Source organism: Eleutherodactylus coqui, chromosome 2, assembly GCF_035609145.1.
Source record: "Eleutherodactylus coqui strain aEleCoq1 chromosome 2, aEleCoq1.hap1, whole genome shotgun sequence".
Classification (NCBI taxonomy): Eukaryota; Metazoa; Chordata; class Amphibia; order Anura; family Eleutherodactylidae; genus Eleutherodactylus; species Eleutherodactylus coqui.
Window position 1 is genome coordinate 310,420,047 of NC_089838.1, and position 27,578 is coordinate 310,447,624.

A 27,578-nucleotide genomic window follows, 5' to 3' on the forward strand; every position below is an offset into this window, starting at 1 on the left:
ACAGTAACTGCTGCCCCCCCGAGCCCTGGCCACCCAGCGCTGTTGTCACATCATGTGACAGCCCTGTTGACCAGTAGCTCTATTACTGTAAACGGTCACATTGGAGACTGTGTTACTGTATGGGGTCACAATGGGGGAATTATTACTGTAAGTTGGTCACAGTGAAGGCACCATTACTATAGGGGCCACAGTGGGGGCAGTGTTACTATTAGGGATCACAGTGGGAGCAGTATTACTATTCGGGGCCACAGTGGGGGCAGTGTTACTATTACAGGCCACAGTGGGAGCAGTATTACTATTAGGGGCCACAGTGGGGGCAGTGTTACTATTACAGGCCACAGTGGGAGCAGTATTACTATTAGGGGCCACAGTGGGAGCAGTATTACTATTAGGGGGCCACAGTTGGGGGCACTATTACTTTAAGGCTGGGTTTACACGGGGCGATTTGCCGCGGAATTTCTGTGCGAAATTTCGCTGCGGCAAATCCATCTGCGGCCAGCCATGTGGACAAGATTTGTCAAAAATCTCGTTCACAGGGGGTGGACAATCCGTTGCGGCAAAGCCAGCATAAGCCGATGCGACGGATTCCCGGGATGCAGCATGTCAATTCCTTTTTTTCTCCATTATGGCCTCGCTCCTCTCTATGGGAGAGCCGCAACAGAAAAGCATGCGGCGAGGCCGCTCCAAACCCTGCGGCTGCGTGCCACGGGTTTTGAAGCTGCGCTTATCCCGAGGAAATCTCGCAGTTTTTCGCTGCGGCAAAACAGTGAGATTTCCACAGAAAATCCACCCCATGTGAACCCAGCCTAAGGGGCTACAGTGGGGGCATTATTACTATGTATGGGCATTATTATTTTGTGTGGCCACAGAGGGGCGCATTATTACCATGAGGGGACAAAGAGGAGACTCTATTACTATACGGGACCACAGAGGCAGACAATATTATTATGTGGGGGCCACTAAAGGGACTCCTTAACTATGTGAGGCCACAGAGGGGGCTTTGTTACTAAGGGGTTAATTGGAGGTAACGGCTGGATGGGGAGAGTGTGCAGAGTTGAATCGTGGCTGGAAGAAGTTATCATGGCGGTCTAGGACCAGATAGAGAAAAAGAACATATGTTACCAAACAGAGGAGATGTCACCTGTGATCACAGGAGGTATCTGCACAATCACTATCAGACCAGTTTCGGATGAGTGTCAGACAGGTGGATTATTTGGGGTCCATAGCACGGAGAAGTCTTTTGGCCGCATTGGAGGTCTGCTGACCAGAACTCCCAGCATCAGGGAAGGCTGCTTTCACATCCCCCTTTAGAGGAGCAGGAAAGGGGAATCCCCGTGGTCGAACGGGTCCATCTTATGACAGAACCGTACGGTGCCAAAGGAACCATATTAACTATAATGGGGTCCGTTTGGTTTCCGCTCAGCTGCCGGGCATTTTACCGGAAGGAAAAAAAAAACGCTGCATGCAGCACTATTTCTTCAGTATATTGTGCCAGATCTGCGACGGAGCCTCAGAACAGAGATTCCAACGCAGATGTGAACCCGGCCTAAGGATGTCTTTGTGTGAAACTCCACAGAACTGAAAATTGTAGCTGGAATAAATTCACATGGCGATCTGGATCGGATGGAAAAGATGAGGAAAGCAAACAACAGTGACTACATCAGCTGTAAATCACTTTATTTGTTTCTTCTGCCTGTGACTGCATCTGATCAATATGTTATGCATGTATTCAGTCTACAGTGTGGAGATACTCTGCAGCCCGCCTGTGTTGTATCTGACCACTACATGATGACTGTAGTCAGCCACAGTGTGGTGGGAATATTCACTTACAATATGGTGGTCATTTTTGGTGTTCTCATAGTGTTTTTATTTAGAAACAGTATGGTGATATTAACGCACAACAAGATGGCATTAGTCAGTAAGTGTATGACGGTATTATTTAGTCACGGTAGTGTAGTATTATCTAGTCATGATATGGCGATGTTATGTAACTACAGTATGGTGGTAATATCCAGTCATGATATGGTGATATTATCTAGTTACAGTATGGTGTTATTATTTAGTCATGATGTGGCAATGTTATGTAGCTATGGTATAGTGCCGTGATGGCGAACCTACTGTATGACATGCGTAGGTATTTTTCCTGACACTCGGACGCATACAGAGAAGTATGGGTCCGCATGCCGAGAACCGAGAAGGATGTGTCATCCTCGGCTACCGCACGCCCAGGTGCAGCAGCCGAAGATAAAACATCACTGTGTAGACACTCTGTGCCGGAGGTCTGTAGGCCAAAATAACAGAACTCCGGCACAGAGTGTCTAGTGCTGGGGCTTCCCGTTAGGCCGCTGACCTCACTTCTGGCTGGCGGAGCAGGGAGCTGACACACAAAGCTCAAAAGATTGCCCATCACTGGTATAGTGGTATTATTCAGTCATGATATGGCGATATTATGTAGTTACGTTGTGGTGGTATTATCTAGTCATGATATGGCGATATTATGTAGTTACGTTGTGGTGGTATTATCTAGTCATGATATGATAGTTATGTAGTTACGTTATGATAGTACAGTATTATCTAGTCATGATATGGCGATGTTATATAGTTACAATATGGTGGTATTATTGAGTCATGATATGGCGATGTTATATAGTTACAATATGGTGGTATTATTCAGTCATGATATGGCGATGTTATTCAGTTATGATATGGAGGTATTATCTAGTCAGGATATGGCAATGTTATGTAGGCACAGTATGGTGGTATTATCCAGTCCTAGTATATTATTTTGTTACAGCATGGCAGTGATTAAGAGTCACAGTATGGCGGTGCTATCTAGTCAAAGTATGGCGATTTTATCCAGTCACAATATGGTGGGAATATGTATCAGGAGTGCGGGGCCATGAGCCTATTGCTACGTCTAGAGTTGCCCCCTTTGTCACCAAAAAATAGCAGCCAAGGTAAAAGGGTTGTTGTTTAGGGGTGTGGCCTAATACAATGTATGTTTTTATTTCTATTATTCTAATGTCTCCAAGAGTAATAGTGTCACCTTTGTGGCCTCCATGGTAATAGGCCCCCCTTTAGTGGCCTTATAAATAATAACCCCCTCTTTAGTGATACCTTTAGCAATAGTGCCCCCATTAGTATTAGAGTCCCCCTTAGTAACCCCAGTAATAATAGCGCTTCTAGTATTACTAGGGCCCCCTTTAGTGGCCACAGTAATAAAAGCGCTCTAAGTATTAATAGGGCCCCCCTTTAGTGGCCACAGTAGTATTAAAGCCCCTTTAGTGGCCCCAGTAATAACAGCGCCCCTCATATTAATAGTCCCACTAGTAGTAATAAGGCCTCCTTTAGTGGCCCTAATAATGATAGCCCCTAGTATTAATAGGGCCCCCCATTATTAGTCTCAGTAGTATTAGATCCCCTTTAGTGGCCCCAGTAATAAGGGCACCCCTAGTATGAATATGGCCCCCTTTGGTGTCCTCAGTAATAATAGTGCCCCCCTTTAGTGGTGTCACTAGTATTAGATCCTCCTTTAGCGGCCCCAGTAATAATAGCACCCCTAATATTAATATGGCCCCCTTTAATGGCTATGACCCTAGATTCTCAGGATTGGTAGAGGTCCTAAAGGTGGGGCTCCCACCAATAATAAAGAGAGGGCATGTCCTTGCAATATAACATCACTTTATAAGAGTAGCAGGGGCCAAATCCTGCAGGTCGGGTGACCCAGCTGTGACCTCAGCAGTAACTCACATCACACACTATACGTCGGTGCCTGCAGTATGTGCTCTCCTCCTTGGCCAAGTTTTCACAGTTGCTCCAGTGGCGCAATCGGTTAGCGCGCGGTACTTATAAGACAGTAACTGGTGAGCAATGCCGAGGTTGTGAGTTCGAGCCTCACCTGGAGCACAAAGTTTTACTCCAGTGTGTAGATAACAAGTGGCACCATAGAACACTGCTTAGAAGCGATGTTTGTTTATTTTACTTCTTTCTTATTTATTAATATGTCATTTTAATAACAGGAAAAATTACCAAAAAAAAAAAACGTGTTTCTGCCCGGTTTCGAACCGGGGACCTTTCGCGTGTTAGGCGAACGTGATAACCACTACACTACAGAAACTTCTATAGAGCAAGTAAGGTTCTACCGCCCTCTACTAAGTGGCAGTGCGGTCATGTGACTATTAACAACACTACTGGCAGCGCTTGTAGCAGAGAACGGGCTTGTATTGATTTGTGGTGCCGTTTTCAGGCAGGAATGTGTCGCCACTCTATGGTAAACGATAGGGACGCTCTGTCCTGCGGTGGCGTCTATGGTGCGCACTGGGTAAGCTGCAGGTGATGTGCGGAGACGCTCTGCCCAGCGCAGAGCTGTCTCTGTGGTCGGCGATGACAGCCGTGAAGCGGAAGTGCGCGGTGTCCATGGAGATGATGTCGGCCGCGGCGCGTTGTAGCGCTGAGACCTCGGGCGGACTGTCCGCGACCCCCAGCCTGTCGTGGCTGCCGGACAGCGTCCTCCTGGAGGTGCTGAGCTTCCTGTCCGTCCGGGACCTGATCCGGAGCTGCCGGTGAGAGGCGGGGGGGATGGGCGAGCAGGGCTGGGGTCCTCCTGAGCATGAGCAGTGGTACTACAAGTTACAGGGGGCGGGCAGGGCATGCTGGGACTTGTAGTCCAGAGTGTCACTGGGATGCTGTGTGTTCAGCCTTGTACAATGGCCGCAGGCCCGGTATATACGCCCGTGTATTGGGGCGGCTGTGCGTTTACTTGTAGGCGGCGCCGCCACTTTACGCATACGTTGGCACGGGCGGATCTGTAAATACGCGCATATTTACACAACCGACAGTCACGTTTCCCTGAATATTTTGGACATTATTGTCGGTTTTCGCGCGCAGAATTATACGCGTATTTGTGGCAGCCCTTGCGATTCATGGGTGCATCGCGCTGCGTAATCCTCCCCCAAATAGGACGCGCCGCGTATTTTCTCGCAAGGTCAAACGTGACAAAATACGCCAATTATTGCACTGGATTTTCGGGGTGGATTTCACCTCTTTTTAGTTGATCGGGTGGCTTTTGTGCGGCAGGCGTGCTGAGGGATGTGTAGGGGACGTTCTGCGCACTTTATGCAATGGAAAATCCGCATCACAATCCGCCATTAGTGCTAATTTTGACTCGCTTTTTGCTGCAGATGTAATGCTTTCAGTTGAAGAGGTGACGTCTGTCGCGGGTCCGCACTAACCCCGCAGCGGCGGCGGCTCGCACATTTATGGGGGTTTTGGTGCGTATTATCCGCTGTAAAAAATCTGCATGAAAATCGGCGCCATTTCTGCCTCCAGAATCGCATCGTTCCCGTCTGCCCCTCTAGAAGGTAACACTTCCTGTCACTGACCGTTCCTGTGTGCTCTCTTTAAGGGTCTGCAAGCGGTGGAAGAGGCTGGTCCTGGACAAGTCCTTGTGGAGATACGTGGATCTGACGCCATACAAGGTCAGATATTCGTTTATCAGCAGTTTTATTATCCGCTTCTATAGGGATCTCTGAGTCCAGATTGAATGACCCATCTTAAAGGGGTTGTCCGTTTGTAGACTATGGATGCCTTTCCTTAAGACACCAATAGAAGTCAGTAGGGATCCGCTGCCATGTTTTCCAGGCTGATTCGCTCCTGATTCCTGCAGGAAGCAGACAGCTCCGTTCTGCATGCAGTGGCCAGACTTTGTATTACAGGCAAAGCTCCTGTTTACTTCAATGGGAACTTGGCCTGCAATACCTAACCGGGCCATTGCTGCTGAACTGGATTATGATTTTCTCCAGCAGGCTTTTGGGGTATTTTGTCGCTTTCCTAATTGTATCGTGTGCACACATCATCGTGGAGCAAATTAGACACAAGCTATCAGCCTCATATCCAAAATGGCTCTCTGCCCAGAAACAGCCAGACAGGGCCTTTTATTGTACAGACACACAATGGGCGTGCAACAGGTTACATCAGTAACATATAGGATTCTCATTTGTCGGATCATATAGAATCCCCCGCCTCCCCTTCTCCCCACCTCTCTCAAGTAGAAGCCTTTGTCTTTAACATGTGTCCAAATCTGAAAGTGAAAGTAGATATCCCTTTGTTCAAGAAGATTCTGTGTGTGGGGGATGGGGAGGACTGGGAAAACACTCAAGCAATAACATATAACACTGTGATTTAACTCTTTCCTTATGCAGCAGAGTTCCACATTAGGCTGAAGTCATTACAATAGCATAATACATTTGGGTTATACAAAGCGATAGACATTTTATAAATAATCATCATGTCTATCACAATCCCCCCTTAAAATGTCTATCCTCTAATTCTTTATCTAATTTTCACAGTCTTCTGCGCATGAGCCTATAACTGGAGCGCGTTGAAGGTTCGTTTTAGGGTCTTCAAGGGGGTGTAGGACTTGTCCACTCCTTCTGGGGATGCATCCAGCAAACTCATGGTGGGAGCGGCTTTTCCAGCATCAGTTTCACAGGTCTCTCTGACACAGGGGATAACACAGCAGACTAGAACAGAAAAGATAACCATCAGTTCACATACAACAGCGACGCCCGTCTGTGCCAGGATCCTTTACCACCCGCTCATCCATGGCGAGTGCTGGTCCCAAAAGTTAGCTCTTTTTAGTTAGTGCGGTCAGCTTCTTAATGGCAACTGCGTCTTTACCCGCGGGTCACGTGTCGTCTAGGATGTAGGTATGACAAGTCTCCCCTATCATCTTTCAGACACTCCCCTTTTTAGCTAAAGTCGTCTCTAAGGCCATTCTATTTTTAAAAAAAGTCATAGTCGAGGTAGGTCCTATTGGTCGACTAGTCCCTATAAGGCGTCTCTAGTATAATTTATAAACCACTGCTAATTATAATAAACATAATTAATCCAGTCAACATTTATTTACCCTAATGATCAGGAAAGTGGACTCGAATCTAGTTTTAACTTGGTCTCTAATTTTTAAAACTTGTCAGGTACCCCCCTTGGCTATCCTATGACGTCAATGTACACGTGTAGATCAAAACTACCACCAGGGGTCTCTCTTCTCGCTCTAGCATAATGTTACAATACTAGTAGCGTACACAGGTACGCACGGCGTGGGACTCCCTAATCTTCACCCACACCAGTGTCCCTCCTGGAGATAGTCCTAATGGTGAACACGTCCAAGTCGCCTCACCCTTGCGTCAGGGTTTTCCCACTGCCCGTAAGTCCCTACTCCTAGGAGGGGGGGATCCCTACCTCACCTCAGAGGGAGGCCATGGATTCCCTGGGCTCATTTCCGGGCATCCATACCCTCTATCTGTACAAGTTAACACCCCACAGGGTGTGCCCTCGCCGGAACCTAAGGTCTTCTGCACTATCCCTAGGCAAATGGGAATTCCACTGACAGTCCATCTTAGGAGATCGGGGCAGGCGCAGTACTAGTACATTTCTCCTTTTTCTTTGGTAGCGCATGTGGTTGACATTATCGGAACTGGCTCTTCATCTTTTTCAAACAAGGGAAACGTTGGTGTCTGACAGGATGTGGAGGAGCATAAGGGCTTTACTAAGGCACACTCCCCTGTCCAATTACCCTCCAGGCGGGTCCTCTACCTCATGTCTCCACAAAGCCAGTAAACGTCTCCTAAGGACTGGACCTGATTCTGCATCTATTCCCCTCCTATCATACTGTAGGAGGAGCAATACCCGTTGGAGAGTTCCCCAAAAATCTCCCTCCACCCTGCCTATTTGCCTGGCAGGTGTAGTTTCCAGGGTAGTCAGTAATACTCTCTCCGGTGCAAACACTTAAGTAGTTATAGAGTATTCCTTCTTTCATTTCTCACGGACAGTGAAATTAGCGGAAATGTTCGTGAAGAGACTAATAAACCACTCTTCAGCATCTACAGGGAGACTTAGGGGGACCATCCCCGAGTGTAGTCGGGCACTACCGCACACGCAACAGTTAGACTTGTTGCTCCTGTTAGCATTGTACCTCATCAACTCCAACCAGAGATTCTGGTCAGAGTAGCCAGTCGCTACTGTCAAGGTGTCCTCAAAAGGTAGGGTCGGCTATGATCATCATGTTCGTCAAGGTCTTTATCTTACGGCGGAGGGGGTTAATTATGGGCACGGGACTAAGTGAAGGCTTCCATTCGGCTGCATCTACCATATCCCTTATTTTAAACTTCCCTAAGGGATCTATCCTCCCGTACCGGTATGTCCCCAGACTATAAGTCTCCCCCGTCCCCCGGGCTTGGATCTCCCATGGTTAGTGTAACAACCGCATTAAAACCAAGCAGCATACTAAGTTCAGCCTTCCAATACCTGCTGTCCTTATTATTCTCAAGGAGGGTTATACGACTAATTAGGGATTTCCCGCTCCTATTTTTCTTATTTAAGGCACTTCGCGGTTTATAGGACTAGTCTGTTCCTGCGTTCCATCCCACTAATCCCCAATAACGGCAGTCTTCTCCCCAGACGTTATCAGTGGCGCAAGCATATTGTATTCCCCGGGTATATAAGTCATATAACCAGCTGGACTGAGCTAAATCTGGCCTGCGGTGGGATCTTGCGCCTAGACACGGGACCACAGTACAATAGTCGAAGGAATATGCGGCTACTTGAGCATTGGACGAGTTATACTAGAAGGTAACCATACCCCCATATTCTTCCGACTAAGGATTCCAGTTGCTACCTTCCTCTCTCACTAGCTCTAACCAGAATAATGTCTTTGGCACAACTAAGACTGGTCTCCCGGATCTGAAGCTTTCTTACAGTATGAAGCGTTGATCCATGTAAGTCTTTCGGCTAGTTTCACAGCTGTGGCAGTAGTCAGAAGCACCTGGTAGGGGCCATCAAATCGGGGCTCAGGAGGGTGCTTCCTGGGGAACTTCTTGATGCACACCCAATCCCCAGGCTGCAAGATATGTGTCCCAGTGTCTGCCTCTGAGTCTGGAAGAGAACACCTGTGCATAGGCTTTGGTTAGTTCTTTAACAACGGAAATCACATACTCAGTCAACACATCAGATTGTAATTGTAACTACTGAGTATAGTAACAACCTAGTCTTGGGGCTAGCCCAAACAATCTCGTAGGGAGATAATGTATAATCCCCCCTGGGTTCATATCTAACACTGTATAAGGCTATTGGATGACAGTCTTTCCAAAGTGGCGTCATTTTTAAGTATCTTACTTTTAGCGTGCCACTACGTCTCTCCACCTTTCCACTACACTAAAGGTGGTACAGTATGTAAAAGGCCTGGGATACACCCAGAGCAGACATGACATGTTACATTCACCTGCGAAGTTTATACCTCTGTCTGACTCTGAATCACCTCTGGTACCCCATATTCACAGTTTACCTCGTTCATGAGCTTCTTTGCGGTTACCTACTTGTTTACCTTGGTAACAGGGTCGGCCTCCAACCTGCAAAGACATCAACAACAACAAGCACGTATTCATACTTCCCAACAAGTGGGAGCTGAACGTAGTCAATTTGCAATCCCTGAAATGGGTAGAGTGGTCCCGGCAAGTGTGGTGTTGCAAATTTACTTCTGCCCTGACTTACCCATGGCATAGATCATGCTAAACCGGACAAATGATGCAGCAGCTACAGAGAACCTAGAAGTCGCCCAACCTCTTTCAAGCGTCGTCGTCATTACTGCTTTACTAGGTGGGTCTTTGCGTCCATCAGCTGGGCCATCATGGGATACAGGAACTGTGGTGGGCAAGTGCTGTTGACTGTTCACCACACGCTGTCCTGTTTCTGCTGCTCCCATATTAGTCCATTTATTCTTTCCTTCCTTGCTGGCTGGTAACTGTAAAAGTCTTTAGCATATCAAAGTCCAAATTTTTGTCAATGTCCAAAGTTTTTTTTTAACACTGACTCATGCTGTCAGTATCTTTCTTCTTTCTTCCACGGCTTGAGGGCCGCTGCCTTTGCTGCGCTGTCAGCGAGGGTGTCGTCTCTCGCCTCTCCAGTGTAGGAATCGGTGCGAACTCTCAACTTTGTCAGGTAGAAGTAGGGCCTCCATGCGACTCTGTACCGCTGCACCATTCTCAATTGGTTGTCCTGCTAAGGTAAAAAACTGTCTGGCCTTCCATATTGGGCCGTAATCATGAGCTATGCCAAATGCATACCAGGAGTCAGTGTAAAGGATTGCCGGTCTTACCTCTCGCCACTCTACACGCCTCAGTGAGGGCCTTCCATTCCGCTTATTGTACTGTGACATGCGGAGGCAGAGCTTCTGCTTCTAGGACATCTTGTTGTGTGACCACTGCATATCCGATGTGGAGTCATCAATCCTCACCCTGGTACCATCTGCAGAAAGCTCAACATATGCATTATCAACAGAGGTTCTGATAACTGTTTGCATATCTGCAGTTTCTTACTGAATTAGTACTAAATAATCGTTCTGATGTTCTATTTCACATGGCTCGGAATCTTGTAGCACAAAATCATTTATTTATTTTTTTCCCAAACCCAATAGCTGATCTACAACACCTAGATCATCTATGGCCCAGATCACCTATGCCTCCCCCCTTTTGAACCGCAATACTCAATGGAAAAAGAGTCATTGCGTTCAAACTAGTAAACCAAGAGGCACAAAAACAAGCACTTTGTAGGTCAAGGTGACATTGTATGCAGCGAAGTCTGAGCAAAAATCTCCTTAAAAAATTTTTTTTTTTTTATTTCAGGTCGCAGTTAGCATTTTTTAACACAAGGGGGCGCAACACAAGTAAAATTTTACGTCACCCAGTGTAATAGTATTTCAGGGTATGGCCAGCGTTTAGCTTTTACTCTCCTGTCGGAATATAATTATAGCTTCAGTGTAGACTGACACTAGAATATACAAAAGACTTAAAAAAAACTAAAGAATACGGATGAATTAACATCCTACTCTGGGCAATTCAGTCCCTCTTTCTTCACATAAAAAGTAAAATTAATTCACCAAATTGCATGAAAAAGTTTGCTGGGTGACTATAGGGAAATTATTCCATCTGTAGGAGCCTTCCATAACATCATCTGTCTGAGTATCCATTGGAGAAGCGGGCAGTGGAAAACAGAGCCCCTGGGAACATGAGAGAGCGTCCCCTGTCATGTATTCCCGGCCTCTGCCCCCCATGCATCAACTCCAATCTTCCATGCACTATAAACCAGCTTAGTCATCTACTATGTCCCAAGCTGCATCTCCACAAAGGTTTGTTTCCCTGAACTTATCACACATCCAAAGTGGCCACATCTTGGAGCGTAACAAAGTCTGGCCAAACAAAACCTTACTTCAGACAATCATGATGTTAGCACTGGATACAGTGGCATTGGGGAATATAGGCCTCCCAAATGCAGCAAAATGACCGCCAGAGGCAGAAAGGGGCGGGGCTACAAATCTCCCAAGTGAGGCAAAATGGCTGCCGGAGGAACGGGCGGGGCCAGGGGCAGCAGCACTTCCAGGTGAGGCAAGATGGCTGCTGGAGGAGGAAGGGGCGGGGCCAGGTCCTGCCCCGGATGGGGAGGGACCGGAAGTAACATCACACACCCTGAAAGTGAGCACATGGGGGGAAGTAACTTCAGGGTGGGGGCAGGCCTCACTACATTTACTGCAGAGTCACACCATGTTGGATTGTAAACATTGCAAGCACGGCCGCCATTACAGGGAGGGGCCGCAGTCAACACAAAGACATTACATTGTTCATTAGCAATACACATACCCCCCTACATGCTTTCCCCTCTTCAATCTCTTAACTACATTATACCTCCTTCTAGCAATCTAAAAACACATTTCTTTCTGCTAGGCTTCCTGCTCATCTTCTGAAAACTTTCTACAACCTATCTTACCTGTCCATGACCTAGCATTCCTTTCTGCAACTTTTCCTGAGCCTTCTCTTTGTATAACATTTCTACATGTTTTGCATATTCCAAAACATCCTGTACTGATCCCTCATTCTATTCTGCCTGCTTATTCTATTCTATTCAAAGTTTCTGCACACAGTACTGTTTCTTTTGTAAAATCTGCTTTCTTCAAATCCTTCCCATATAACCCTTCTTTCCCACTCAGATTACAATACGCATTAATTCTATAAAACACAGGGAAAGACAAAGTAAACAGAAAGGGTTAATTGAGAAGTGCTCTTAGTGGCTTAACTTCAGTCCACTCTCTTACCAGCACCCCTCCCCCAATAATCAACACTGCACATTGTTTCTATAATAGCAGACAGACGGGATTACTGGAGAATACCCACAACGGCTCAAGGTATATATATATATCCACCTTTATATCAACCCAAGGTATATATCTCATCTACCTTTATAACAGCCCACCGTATACTAGTAATCCCCAAGAGCACTCCTTGTACACGATCTAGACAGGACATTTAGCTATACACAGAGACTGACGATTATTTTCAATGACCAAAACCTCAATAATATTCTGGAGAAATCAGCCGTCACACCACGGCCATATTCACCCGTAAATACCTTTCCACATATGAGAACATAACACGCTCAATCATATGGTAAGTATTCGTATCATAAATCTTCCTAACCTCACACTAGTTTTACCTAGGAGCACGTGTCACTGGCGTGTTCCCTCAGACTTAAACAGCCGAGTCCGCCCTCCCGACACATTAACCCTCACAGAATTTATCTCTTGGTCTTGTATACACAATTTTTAACCGTCTCAGACATAACAGACACAGCATACAAAATACCCCTTAAGCAGGTTAAAACGGGGGTCTTTTCCGAGTAAGAAAGAACTATATTACCTGCCTTTCATTGATTTATCACTCTGGATCAGGTACAGGCAGAAAAGCAGTCAGAACCCAGATCACATCGGTAGATTTACATAAAGCAATCTTACCGTGTTCTGTAGATTTTCGGGCCCCTGAGTTCTGCGTGCCATCCGCCGATCTCTGTATTTTTCCAGAATGAAAGAAATCAAAATCTCTTAACTCGGTCCACCCAGAGACGCCACTGAACTGGATTATGATTTTCTCCAGCAGGCTTTTGGGGTATTTTGTCGCTTTCCTAATTGTATCGTGTGCACACATCATCGTGGAGCAAATTAGACACAAGCTATCAGCCTCATATCCAAAATGGCTCTCTGCCCAGAAACAGCCAGACAGGGCCTTTTATTGTACAGACACACAATGGGCGTGCAACAGGTTACATCAGTAACATATAGGATTCTCATTTGTCGGATCATATAGAATCCCCCGCCTCCCCTTCTCCCCACCTCTCTCAAGTAGAAGCCTTTGTCTTTAACATGTGTCCAAATCTGAAAGTGAAAGTAGATATCCCTTTGTTCAAGAAGATTCTGTGTGTGGGGGATGGGGAGGACTGGGAAAACACTCAAGCAATAACATATAACACTGTGATTTAACTCTTTCCTTATGCAGCAGAGTTCCACATTAGGCTGAAGTCATTACAATAGCATAATACATTTGGGTTATACAAAGCGATAGACATTTTATAAATAATCATCATGTCTATCACACTGCGGGAGCGGAGCTGTCTGCTTCCTACAGACATCAGCCCAGTGAACACCTGATGAAAGGCAGTCCTTAGTGGTTGACTCCTGCCGATCTACTATTCCTGGCCATCAATAGTTTACTACTGGACACAGCCTTTAAGGGGTTAATTTACTAATACAGCACACACCGTTAAATCTGTAGACTGTTCTAACGGCGGGGGTCAGAGAAACCTCCGATCCCAGTTGTTTAACTCTTTAGATGTTGTGATCAGTAGCTCAGTGTGTCACCCCAGGTAAGTGATTGGTTCCACGGCAGGCGGTGGGCTCAGGGAAGGTCCATCTATGGCATATCTGCACTACGTAAGTAGTATCCTTGTTGGCTTATTAAAGGGGTTGGGCCATGATCGCCAGGTATCCCCTATCTACAGAAAAGGGAATTACGTACAGATTGGTGGAGGTCCCAAAGTGTGGGAAGCAGCGGTCGCACATTCATGACCATTCCCGGGATGGGTGGGGGTGCGAGCAGTCAGACCCCGCCGATCTATAAGTTATCTTTTATTCTGTAGATGGGGGTGACTTTCAGTCACGGCACGACCCCTTTAGTCACGGCACGACCCCTTTAGTCACGGCACGACCCCTTTAGTCACGGCACGACCCCTTCAGTCACGGCACGACCCCTTCAGTCACGGCACGACCCCTTCAGTCACGGCACGGCCCCTTCAGTCACGGCACGGCCCCTTCAGTCACGGCACGGCCCCTTCAGTCACGGCACGGCCCCTTCAGTCACGGCACGGCCCCTTCAGTCACGGCACGGCCCCTTCAGTCACGGCACGGCCCCTTCAGTCACGGCACGGCCCCTTCAGTCACGGCACGGCCCCTTCAGTCACGGCACGACCCCTTTACAGGTTGAAAATAACATTGCAGTAAAGTGTTATTCAAAAAATTCCAAATAAAAAAGGAAAAAAATTTTAATGAAAAAACCCGTATAGTCGGAATCGTCACACTTGATATACATTATTTATCAGTCCGGTGAACACTGTAACAAGGGGAATTCCTGATATTGCAGGTTTTTTTGCTTAGTTTGTCTCTAAAAAAAAAACTATATAAAGGGATCCAAAAGTTATCTGCACCCCCAAGACGGTACCAGTGAAGCCTCCAGCGCGCCGCGCGCAGATACTCTGACAGAAAGACAACTTGGGTAAAAAAATAAACATTTCTGCAAAGGCAATAAAGTAGAAAAAGCAACCCTATAAATCTGGTATCACCGCAGCGAGTGAGTACAAATCATGTTTATACTAGACGCTGTGAAAAAAACACCCCTTGCCGACCTGAAGAATGGCTGTTTTTTAATTATTTTTTAATTTTGCATCATTCCCCTCCCCCCTGTATTTAGGTGGAGAAGCTCTCAGTAGGTCACCAGTTTTTCTAGAGGCAGCTGGCAGCGTTGCAGGAGTATTGCAGTGTATTCAGTCCATAGCCGGTAACGGTTCTCTCTACACAGCTGTCAGCCGCTCGCAGGAAGCTGGCGGTTAGTGTACAACCAGCAGAGCCGGCGCCCCTGCAGTCAGGTGGTGTAACTGATTTATTACAGGAAGTGACACGGATCTGCCCCACCGGGACCTTGTATGGAGTGCAGAGACTAGCAGCCCGCGAGGATGTGCTATAGGGCCAGATGTACACGGCTCTCGGGGAGGCGTGTTCTTGGCCTGACTCATCGCTTGGCCTCTTGCTTCACTTCCCCATTGAGTCTACTTGTTTATGTTGAATCACCAGTGCTAGTCGATTGGCCAAATTTCCTGTAAAATGCCGCAACTATTAACATGTAATTAAAGGGAACCTGTCATCAGCCCCGCGGCTGTAAATCCTCCTACCCCGATAAAGTAGTGCAACACTTCCAAAGTTATTTTGTTGGACAACCTGATCACATCTTACCTTTTAGAAATGAGGTGAAAAGGAAAAGTACGGACAGCGCTCCTCCCTCTAATGCCAGTAAAATGTAAATCACAGTGGTAGAGAAGACCACTTACCCGGAGTAGGTGGAAAAGTCCCCCCAGTCCGTAGGGAAACTCTCCACTCGACAGCTCCGTGTCCCAGTGTGCATGTAGAATAAGTTCAACGAGAATCCAGAGGATGGACAAAAAAATAGAGTTTTAAAATATATGGTTTCCTAAACTTCCCAGGAGTGCGGGAAGGAGCTGGCCCAGGTTAGTTGTATCCCCAAGAGATTGGGGCCCAACCCCCTAAGGAATGGCAGCAAAAGATAGCAAGAAAATTGAAAATATTACCTTAGGCGCTCTGAGGAACCATGGAAGCCGAAGTGATAACAAGAGAGCGATCACATGACCAAGTCCCATGATCGGGACGCGGTCCCAGCGTCGTTACATCATACCTAGCAGCCGAGGCCCGGAAGTCCTACAGCGTCTGACGGGCTGCTGTAGGCAAGTGCATACACCATGTCCAGGACGTTCTAGCGTGATGACATCACAATCAGTAGCAGGGACCCGGAAGTCCTATGTGCTACACCACGGCATTTGCTTCAATCTGTCAATGAATGCGGACAGAAAGCCCAGGATTGGGTCCCACCTGAGTGTAAGTCCCACATTGTATAGTTATAAGGAAGGATCTGTTCTTTGTACTGTTATCTTCTTCTATATATATAAAATTGAATGTATGTCTGTCTGTCTGTTTGTCCTTTATGCACTACTACACCATTCATCCGATCGCCATGAAACTTTGGGAAGTTGTTGAGTACACTCCTGGGAAGATTATAGGCATAGTACAACTATCCTACGATAAATGGCACGCGAGCGTCGTCGAAAGTTACCACCCCCCCACGTAGATGCCCCAAGTCATAACTGCCTTTGTGATGTCATAACTGCCATTGTGATGTCATCAACATCGGACGCCCTTGAACATGCCCCAACATGTTCTATAAAACTGCATTGTGATGTCATTAAGGCTCTATTATGACACGTACAGCTTGGAACCACTAGAGCACGCCAGCCAATTACCATTGGAGTTGGAAGTGGGTAAACAAGTGCTAGGATATCTTCCTAAGAAGCCACAGCAGCCGGATAAATTGTATGTTCCACCCAACGGCTATTTTATTCAGCCCGCAAGGGGGAAGCAGCGGCCTACAAAATCTCATTCAGGTAGGTAGGTTCAGTTCTTGGAGGTTGGGGAATGCTTATGGGCAAGGCCTTATGTATGATCCCAACTCGATTATTCAATTCTAAGCGCAAAAGAATTAGCGTCCAAATTTTATGTACAGAATTTAATTCTCTCACTTCCCAATGTCATAGAAACTTGAAATTTGGCACGAGCATTGATTATGTCATAAATAGGAAAAGTTAATGGGTCCCAACTCGATTATTCAATTCAAAGCGCCAAAGAATTAGCGTCCAAATTTTACGTACGGAATCTAATTCTCTCATTTCCTGATGTCATAGATAGATAGATAGACTGTATGCAATAACCTAGATAGATAGATAGACAGACAGATAGACTGTATGCAATAACCCAGATAGATAGATAGATAGATAGATAGACTGTATGCAATGACACGTACAGCTTGAAACCATAAATACTAGAGCACGCCAGCCATTTACAGTCAGTCTCCATTGGAGTTGGAAGTGGGCAAACATGTACTAGGCTATCTTCCCAAGAAGCCACAGCAGCCGGATAAATTGGATGTTCCACACAACGGCTATTTTATTCAGCCTGCAAGGGGGAAGCAGCGGCCTACAAAATCTCATTGGTCGCTGCTGCCGTCATTTTTAAAAAAGGTACGCTCAGTTCTTTCATGGAGAACAATGTTTAGTGGAGAACTCGCTTATTGGATACAATGTTGCGAGCTGGGGAAAACCCCTAGAATAATCCACGGCACGCAGGCAGACAAGCAAAGTGTAAATAACTGGATTGGATAGCTGCGCTAAAATTCTTGCTTGGTTGCTATTTCTTATACTGCTGAGGTAACATGAAAGCTGTGCTGTGATTGGGTACGCTAGTACGCGACGGGTACGCTAGTGCTTGATAAAATCGCCTTTGTAGTGCGACGAAACGTGTTGCATATTGTGCATTATTGCATATGTGTGTATATACACATTTTTTAGGATTGCTTTTTATAATAAACTAGCGTACCCGTCGCGCGTTGCCGCGAAGACAGACATACATACATACATTCCTTTTTATATATCTAGATAACAACCAATCACAGCGCAGCTTTCAAGTTACCTCAGCGGTATAATATATAACAACCAATCACAGCACAGCAGCTTTCATGTTACCTCAGCAGTATAAGAAATAGCAACCAATCACAGTGCAGCTTTCATGTTACCTCAGCAGTATAATATATAGCAACCAATCACAGCACAGCTTTTATGTTACCTCAGCAGTATAAGAAATAGCAACCAAGCAAGAATTTTAGCGCAGCTATCCAATCCAGTTATTTACACTTTGCTTGTCTGCCTGCGTGCCGTGGATTATTCTAGGGGTTTTCCCCAGCTCGCAACATTGTATCCAATAAGCGAGTTCTCCACTAAACATTGTTCTCCATGAAAGAACTGAGCGTACCTTTTTTTAAAATGACGGCAGCAGCGACCAATGAGATTTTGTAGGCCGCTGCTTCCCCCTTGCAGGCTGAATAAAATAGCCGTTGTGTGGAACATCCAATTTATCCGGCTGCTGTGGCTTCTTGGGAAGATAGCCGAGTACATGTTTGCCCACTTCCAACTCCAATGGAGACTGACTGTAAATGGCTGGCGTGCTCTAGTATTTATGGTTTCAAGCTGTACGTGTCATTGCATACAGTCTATCTATCTATCTATCTAGGTTATTGCATACAGTCTATCTATCTATCAGGGTTATTGCATACAGTCTATCTATCTATCTATCTATCTATCTATCTATCTATCTATCTATCTATCTATCTATCTATCAGGGTTATTGCATACAGTCTATCTATCTATCTAGGTTATTGCATACAGTCTATCTATCTATGACATCAGGAAATGAGAGAATTAGATTCCGTACGTAAAATTTGAACGCTAATTCTTTGGCGCTTTGAATTGAATAATCGAGTTGGGACCCATTAGCTTTTCCCATTTATGACATAATCAATGCTCATGCCAAATTTCAAGTTTCTATGACATTGGGAAGTGAGAGAATGAAATTCCGTACATAAAATTTGGACGCTAATTCTTTTGCGCTTAGAATTGAATAATCGAGTTGGGATGAGACATAAGGCCTTGCCCATAAGCATTCCCCAACCTCCAAGAACTGAACCTACCTACCTGAATGAGATTTTGTAGGCCGCTGCTTCCCCCTTGCGGGCTGAATAAAATAGCCGTTGGGTGGAACATACAATTTATCCGGCTGCTGTGGCTTCTTAGGAAGATATCCTAGTACTTGTTTACCCACTTCCAACTCCAATGGTAATTGGCTGGCGTGCTCTAGTGGTTCCAAGCTGTACGTGTCATAATAGAGCCTTAATGACATCACAATGCAGCTTTATAGAACATGTTGGGGCATGTTCAAGGGCGTCCGATGTTGATGACATCACAAAGGCAGTTATGACATCACAAAGGCAGTTATGACTTGGGGCATCTACGTGGGGGGGTGGTAACTTTCGACGACGCTCGCGCGCGCGCCATTTATCGTAGGATAGTTGTACTATGCCTATAATCTTCCCAGGAGTGTACTCAACAACTTCCCAAAGTTTCATGGCGATCGGATGAATGGTGTAGTAGCGCATAAAGGACAAACAGACAGACAGACATACATTCAATTTTATATATATAGATTTAGCAGGTTCATACCTGCATTCTTCACTTCGGCTTCCATGGTTCCTCAGAGCGCCTAAGGTAATATTTTCAATTTTCTTGCAATCTTTTACCTTTTAGAAAGGTATTCAGATTTCTTGCGCCGCATGCAAATCTGTGGACGTCCTGGACTGTCTCTGTTGGCTTGTGTATCCCCTAACACCGCCCCTCTCTGCTGCCGTGACATGGAGACGTCGTCAATGTAGCGGTCAGACTGATCGTAGGTTTGGTAGTGGGGGATTAGTGGCTTATGCACAGTTGACTCTACTGAATCGGTCCACAAAAGGAACAGATGAACTGCATATGCGATGGGCCCGGGGCTCGCAGCGCATACACAAAGGTTTGGTCACCGTGTTGATGGCACAGTTGTAGAGAGCGGCGCTATTAGAGGAGGTACGCAGGCCAGTAGAGGCAATCGGGCCCGCCCAACACACCATGCCCCGATAATTTGCATGCGGTGCGGGAAATGTGAATACCTTCTTTTTAAAGGTGTTGTTTGACCAGGATGTCCAAGAAATTTACTTTGGAAACGTTTATTACCTCACTGTTTTATCGGTGTAGGTGGTTTCCCTTTCTAAGGGGGTTTACCTGCTCCGTTGACGGTCTAGGGGACTGCAAACATAGAGCTTGGCTATGTCCAGCAGTAAAGAGGTCGCCTCTTCCTGGTCCGCGGCACGACTGCTGTGTTCCTCTAGCTGTACTGAAGGCCCAATGGTTAAAGTGAAGACCACCATTCAGGGGTCTTGTTAATATTGTTCTTTAGTAAACCTACAAGCAGCAATACTAATGAAGATGTCTCTTGGAGCTATGAAGGACGATTCTGGTCTGAAGTGCATAAATTAGACCTCCTCATTAGTATTACTGGTTGTTCTTAATGTCTAATAAAGAATATTAGCAAGATGTCTGAGTGGTGGTCTTCACTTTATGGGACTACTGGAGATATGGTTAGAGAGGCAATGAAGCGGCAACAGTCATGTGTGACCGTGCCGCCATTCAAGTGGCTGATGAGATCCCAGTTCTTGTGATCGTTGGAGGTTCTTATAGTTGGACTCCCAGCGATCAGACGATTGGGGGATGAATTTAATTAATGGGAAAACCCCTTCTGACTAGGGCCTGACACTTCCTCTGATCATCGAGACGGGCAGCACACCTTTATAGCCAAATGCCCCCTTCCTTCCCTTTCACCCGCAAAGGCTTCGGTCACTTTCGGAGCCTGATACTAGTGCACTGTCAAGTGGGCACGCAGTGTCAATGGTGATGTGACGATTGACTGATGCTTGGGTAGTGGAGACAGCCCATTTGACTGTAGACTAATATTGGGCTCCAAAAGTACACTGAGCCATTGTGGGCAAACCCGAAGATGCTAAAAACTAAAGAAAGACACCGGAGAAGTCAGCAAGTATGCAACACTTTCCGCTGGTCGGGGGACATCTCGGGCCCTCTCTAAATGGGTTATCCATGTTTTTAAAATTAGTGGACAGGCCATTAGGTCAGTTGTGGTTTGACTCTTGACATGTCCCATTCATTGCTTACCAAACATTCTTCTGTACTTTCTATAGACGCTGTTCCTGGTATTACAGCTCAGTGCCATCCACGTGAATGGGGCAAAGATGTAGTTAATTGCGATACCAGGCAGTCACTACTCAAAGTATGAAGCTCAGCCTAGTAAACGATGAAGGGGATGCCACAACCCTTTCAAACAGCCGATCGATGGTGGTGCAGAGAGTCGGACCCCAATGATCTATACTAAGGATACGCCCTCTGTTTTGTAGACCCCTATAATCACATCCAAGTACATATATTATATGATCCCACCAACGACCGGTGAAGGACCCCCTCTAGTGTAGCTCCAGCTCTCCATTGTCCTCCATGTTTACACTTTACGACAATCCTGTTGTGAAACCACACACCCCACAAGATCTCCATTCTCCTCACTCTTGTTTCATATCCCATTTTCCGTTACATAAGGCAATCACAGAGTTTTAATAACCGTCCACAAACCCTACCGTGGGTTACCGGCAACATGAAGTTACACTTTACTATTCGGCTGAAGAGGGAGGAAAGGGCGGCATCCACAGAACATTCACCGTACTTGCAGGTGGAGGAAATAATCTCTGAGAAGAGAGTTGACATTGACTTGTGTAAACAAGGATGTGCTTCTCTAAGACTTGAGATGCCTCAGGCCAGTGATGTATCCACGCCATGTTACCAGCAAGTTAAGAGCTGTTTGATGGATCTAGACCGTCTGTCCAACCCTACAAAGACTGGCAAAGATGGCCAATGGTGCTAGAGGTTTTTGGGTAACAAATGATACATCAGATCTCATCCTCCTCGTTTTATTATGTTTGTACATAAACCATTTATTTTAGAAAAGACCGCAATGTGGTAACTACGAATGTTAATGATTAGTCACAGGTTTTTAAAACTTCTTACCAGTCTGTTTTCTCATTGTCTGTGCTGTAGTGAAAGGAGATTTTCAGTTGTCCACAATATACCACAGGTTCCCTGACCTCTACCTTTCTTGGGCCTCTGTCATTGATTCTATATACACTGAATTGTCACTTTATTAAAGACCCTCATCTAGTAGCACATTAGGCCTCCTTGGGCCTTAAAGAGGTTGTCCCACTTCTATGTGTTTTCAGGCTGCTCCATACTTGGCACAGTGGCCTGGTTTAGTACTGCAGACTAAATCTGCATTACTAGCCTGGGCCACTGCACAATGTACAGAGCTGTCTGAAAACTGATAGAAGTGGGACAGCCTATGTTAAGAACTGCAATAATTTGGCATGGCATAGGTGTTGAAATGTTTTTGATGGAATATTGGCCCATGTGCACAAGGTAAGCTTCTCGCAGTTGCCGCAGATTAGATAGAGGTGCTGACATGCCCTGAACACGACAGGAGGGAAACATCAATTTATGCTGCTTACCCCAAATTCTGACCCTCCATGGTGCACTCAAGATCTGCATTAATCTGACGTGCTTTTTCTCAATTACACCACTCTTGGCTTACTGTCAATACCATTGTGCGAGAAACCCTACGAGGCTGGCAGTGTATGAAATCTAGTACATACCAAAAATGCTGGTAGTGAAATTTTGGCCCTAGCTATTGTAGCACCGATGACCAGGCCTCATTGGAAGTAGCTCAGGTCGCTGGATATTCCTATCTAAGGCCTCCTGTCCACGTGCGGATTTTTCATGTGGATTCCTGCAGCGGATGCACTGCGAAGCATCATTACATTGATGATTTTTGTTTTTTTTAATTACTTGCGGGAGATCGCGGATCATCCATGCAGAAAAAATCCGCAACCTCACCTTCCTAATTGATTTTAACCTTCAAACCCGCTGTTCATCCGCAAATGTATTTGCGGATACACTGCAGATCGTAAGCTCCCATAGAGATCACTGGAGCACATCCGTGGTAAAATGGAGCATGCTGCGATTTATTATCTGCGCGTGGCATCCGCAAATAAAATAAAAACAAATCCGCATGTGTTAAATGATATACAAATGCCCAATGCTTCCCTATGGGTGGCTTGATTTGCGGATCTCATGTGCGGGTTCCGCAAATCAAATCCGCCCGTGGGCATTGGGGCTAATGGGAGGTCACACGAAAACTGATTGAAAACTTGCTCACTTTATTTCATTCATCAGTCCATACGGTCACGGGTTTAATTTTCAGAAAGCTTCAGTCATGAGAGGGTCGGTGGCTCTAAAAGTGGCCATTCGGTGTGTTTTGGTGTATTTAGATCACCGGTATCTGTCTGGCCAAAGTCATGGTATCAGATTGCCAAGATAAGTCTCTGTACACCACTGTTGTGAAATCTTGATGGAACCCACAAGCTTCCACAATTTTTAATGTTTTTTTAAAAATATTGTCTAATTTATCAAACTCCAGATAAGATGTAAGACTCTAATATAAACCTATCCAAAATGTTTAATGATTTATATTTGTCTGACAGCTGAATTCTAAGATCTTGTGGCATCTGGTGAGGCACTGGATTGGAAGCAGCTTGCAAACCTTGAAACTGAAAGGTGTCCTAAACTCGGTGAGGAAGCAGGAGTTCCTTACCCCAGCTATCCTTCAGGTTCTGGAAAAGCGTTACCCCAATTTTGAACACCTCCACCTCCAGGAAACAAACCTCCGCTCCCTGAGCTTTGACTGTTTACCATCCACGTTGAAGACCCTTGAGCTGTCAGAATGCGAGATCCCACTAACCTGGTTCAAATCCTCTACCACCAAAACCAAAAGCCTCCTAAAACTGGAGAATCTCATTCTGAACAAAGTGTCGTCTTTCTCCAATCAACACTTGGAGATCATTTGCAGTCAATCCTGCTTAAAGACCCTTTGTCTGTCTGGAACCTACAGAATTAACGACATTGGGATTCAGAAAGCAGTTCCTCACCTCAAAGGATTAGAACATTTTAAGTTGAACGAATGCAACATAACCGATATCACTCTGCACTTAATCGGCTGTCACTTGAAGCATCTCCGAACGTTGGCCCTTCTAGATTTCCACTACTTAACCGATGCAGGACTGGCCTGTCTGTCTGGAGTGAAGACGCTGGAGAAGTTATGGTTGGAGTATTGCTTCTGTTTCTCTTCCAGCTCTATCAGTACCGTGTGTGTCAGCCTCCCTGCCCTAAACTATCTGAACCTCAATGGGATCTTCTTTGAAGGCCAAGTAATAGATGAAATACGGAAAAGCCTCCCACACTGTACAGTTACTAATGTATTCTCAAATACTGATAATGTGCTCAAAAATAAATAGATTCCCCTATGAAAGAAGATATTGCAATCTTGCACCTATCTTCTCTACCGGTTTGAGACCAGACAATGCTGGGTGCCTATAGCTGCTTCTCCATATTCTATGCTTGTATTTTTTCCTCTACTATGTAAACTTTTCTGTATGAGATCCATACAGAACTATATTGCGAATCGCAGCATAAGGTCTTGGATCCGGGTCATTCTCATCATCCTTTTCTGAAACTTTTTCCCACCTCCTTTCAAAACGTAACACTCTGCATTCCCGAACACTGAATGAAGGGTCTGTTGGTTGCTAGTTGTCCCTACTGGCCTTCAGACGTAACCAATTGTCCTTGCATCTTGGTTAACCCCCAATGCAGTCCTAGAAGAATCTTAGGAAGGGATGTGAGCCAGCATCTATGTGACATGTGGCTGGGTTTATACAATCCAGTTGAGGAGAGGTTGATGTAAAGTAAATGGCCAGGAACTAGGAATGTGTAAGCCTGGTCTCTTTTTGGTAGTTGAAACTGCTCTCCGCACCGTGGTGCAAACTTGTCCCCCAGTCGACAGACAAAGCTCTTGCCAAGTAGTCTTAGCGGGCCTACCACACTTGAGCAGTAGTCGTAGCAGACGCTCCGTTTCCCCAGTATTTACTGTGGACCCCTTACTTTCCCAGTAGTCACAACAAGACTCTTTCAGTGTACTCTCCTCCCTCCGGCTTGTTTTATGCGTCTTCTACTGACAAGAAGCTATATACAAACAGCATATTGCCAGCTCTTGTATGTAGCATCTGGCATTGGCCTCTGCTAATCGCGATCGATGTAGGAGGAGCACTTTTTGTGCTGTCATTGGATGATACCCTTTTTGTGCTTCCTGTGTCCTACAGGTTCGGTCTTGGACCACATTTGCTGAAAGAGATGGAGCTTGATGCTCTCCGTAACTCATTTTGCTCCATGTATTTGGCACCTCTTCGAAGCAGTTGGCTGTTAAACGCATAAATGGCAGATAGCAAATCCCAGTCACAACTTTGATTTTATAGTTGCAGTGGTGGCCAAGGTATTCTAATACCTCAGCAGGAGCAATACATATCAATCACAGGAGGACATGCTACATTTTAACCCTCATCGTAACTAGATGGATGGGTTGTGTTGAAGCTTGTGTAAACCGTTTACGTAGATCTTCCCTTCATGTGTCACATTTTTGCAGAACAGGCCCCCCATTTACATCCAAAGTCAATCAGTATTGATTAATTGTTGTTCTAGAGGCCATGGCACTTTCTTCTGAATGCAACTTACTCTTCTTTCTCAGACCTTTTTTTTTTTTTTTTCTTCAGGGGTTTTCCCACTACACAATATTGTGGAATATGAACTTAAAGCAACTCTACGGTTTTGGGACAAAATTATGTCCCAGGACAGAAGAGGGCTATATTACTTGCAGATATTCTTCTCTGCTGTCCCTCCAATCCGCCAGTACCCAGGCCCCATTTTCAGCAGTCCAAAATGGCTGTAGTAATTTTCTGACTAACTAATGTACCCTGCGCACTGCTTTCTGATTGGCCTGTGCTGATCATGTGAGTAACTCTGGCCAATCAGAGAGCAAGCATTGGTAGTCTAACACTAGCAATGCACTGTGGGATATTGGGTAATCTGAAGATTGTATTGGCCGTCTTGGATCGCCAAAAACAGGAACTGGGGGATCGGAAGGATGGCAGAGAAGAACTGCAGGAAATCTACCTCCCTACACCTCCGATCCCGTTACAGAATTTTGTTCTGAAACCAGAATGTTGCATACAGAAGATGATTTTACATAATATATGAAATCTATAATATTCTATAGTCTTTAACAAAAGCAAGAGGCTATTTCCCTTCCTCCGACACCATACTACATACATATTTCTTAAGGCAGAAATCTGTTTCTTTGGGTGAATATTCGAGAATGACCTTTTTCGTTTCCCTCTTTTGGCAAAGGCAGAAGGTTTTATTGCTTTTTGGTATCCTAATGGTAAACTAATATCCCATGTTGCTGGGATGTTCCATGCTTCAGCTATTGTCTGCGATATCATTAAGGACTTCTGAGGAACTAAAGTTCCCATGAAGAAAAAAATCCAATTTAGAGAACGTTATTTGTGATGCTTTGCCCCCACCAAATACTTATGCTGCTCTACTAGTATTTGCATGCCCTAGTACAATGCTAGTTAAACTTGCTTGGTGGGGGGGTTAGGTCAGATTGTACACTGCAAACAGGGTGTTATTGCCATATTGAAACTCCTGGTTGGACAGCCTTTAGATAAATCTGCCATGTAACCATAGCCATATACTAACCCTAATATGAAGTTCTACCAGGATCCTCCTCCTAAATGTGATCATGTTACTGAAATCCTCCACATCCGCTCATCGTATTAAAGCTGATGGAAGCTCAGTTGAGCATGGAAAACTTTAGCACTGCCATTCTTCTATTAGCAATTTCTTAGTGTGGTGTTGGGCTTTCTCCAGTTCATCAGGTCCCGCGAGTCGGACCTCTGGGGAGAAAATGTTAATTGCCTATTGTTTGGAAAAGCCATGAATACGAAAGTCCCGAAAGAGAACAATTGGTGGGACTCCCTCTTTGTCTTCAGCTATAGGCTTGACTTATTGTTGTGTATGGAAGTGTAAAGTAGGAACTGTGTTTTATCTATGTAGATCTATTCACATTTTATCATAATGGAACATGGATCCAAAGTATGACCCTCGAACTTCATGCACATCACCATACCAAGAATACATGAGCACTCTGGTGTGCTAATGTGTGAAGCCTCCGTAAAATGCCGTATACGGGTATCTGATGGATCATGCCAAGGTTTTTTGTTTCGTGTTCGATTCATGTGGAATCAGAAAAGAAGTCTGTATGCTTCCATACAGAATCGGGCATACAGACGTACTGAAGTGCCCTATAGACTTCTGTGGGTGCCGTATTGTTGTCCCACACATCTGGGAGGTGATATAGAGCCATAATACGCTAGGAGACCTAAAGATAGATTGTGGTCTTCTTCAGGTTTATGGTCTATACTAAGTGATAACCTGGCATATTGATCATCTGTGTTTCATATCTTTAAAGAGACTGCCATATGAGAATTGAGATTCGTCTTTTTGTTTGTAATTTGGGTAAGGTTTGGCTTATATTTATTGTATGTCTTGCGTATATTTTTATATAATGCTATTTAGTACATGCTGAAAACACTGTGGTTAGTACCATCAGTGTATCCTAGTAGACGGGTGCGATATGTTTAAGACTCAAGGCAACGGTAATTTAATCTTCTAACCCGGCACAGTGGGTCGTGTTTCGACAAACAGAACCAACGCACTTTCGTGTGACCCCCCCCCCCTCCTCTTTTGAATGGGTGCTGAATAGAGATGAGCGAGTATATTCGCTAAGGCACATTATTCGAGCTAGTAGTGCCTTAGCCGAATATCTCCACACTCGCCTCTAAAGATTCGGGGGGCGGGGAGCGGCGGGGGAGAGCGGAGAGGAACGGAGGGGAGATCTCTCTCTCCCTCTCCCCCCCCCCCCCTTCCCCCCCTGCTCCCCGCCG

General features: G+C 45.5%; 1 protein-coding gene and 2 non-coding genes across 4 annotated transcripts; 2 read left to right on the forward strand and 1 right to left on the reverse strand.

Moving 5' to 3' along the window:
• The first annotated feature begins 3,813 nt into the window (after nt 1-3,813).
• Nucleotides 3,814-3,906, forward strand: TRNAI-UAU (transfer RNA isoleucine (anticodon UAU)). The gene is given in 2 exon segments: nt 3,814-3,851; nt 3,871-3,906. It is a non-coding gene; the product is annotated as a tRNA-Ile (tRNA).
• Nucleotides 3,907-4,044: 138 nt separating this feature from the next.
• Nucleotides 4,045-4,117, reverse strand: TRNAV-AAC (transfer RNA valine (anticodon AAC)). Its single transcript has one exon. It is a non-coding gene; the product is annotated as a tRNA-Val (tRNA).
• Nucleotides 4,118-4,199: 82 nt separating this feature from the next.
• On the forward strand, nt 4,200-27,508 carry FBXL12 (F-box and leucine rich repeat protein 12). Of its 2 annotated transcripts, none has more exons than XM_066593540.1 (3): nt 4,200-4,321; nt 5,405-5,477; nt 23,226-27,508. In XM_066593540.1, the coding sequence occupies exons 1-3, from the start codon at nt 4,308-4,310 to the stop codon at nt 24,033-24,035; spliced, it is 897 nt and encodes a 298-aa protein (XP_066449637.1). In that variant the 5' UTR covers nt 4,200-4,307; the 3' UTR covers nt 24,036-27,508. The 2 variants fall into 2 exon arrangements, with proteins under 2 accessions (XP_066449637.1, XP_066449636.1); XM_066593539.1 differs by lacking the exon at nt 4,200-4,321 and adding an exon at nt 4,349-4,562 and having other exon boundaries at nt 23,226-27,507.
• Nucleotides 27,509-27,578: the final 70 nt, after the last annotated feature.

Bases quoted from the DNA above. Each gene is read 5' to 3' on its own strand.
- FBXL12 (XM_066593539.1), top strand. From the start codon at position 4,384: ATGACAGCCGTGAAGCGGAAGTGCGCGGTGTCCATGGAGATGATGTCG. The intron at 4,563-5,404 runs GTGAGAGGCGGG...GCTCTCTTTAAG, and splicing joins GACCTGATCCGGAGCTGCCG to GGTCTGCAAGCGGTGGAAGA. The intron at 5,478-23,225 runs GTCAGATATTCG...TTTGTCTGACAG, and splicing joins TGGATCTGACGCCATACAAG to CTGAATTCTAAGATCTTGTG.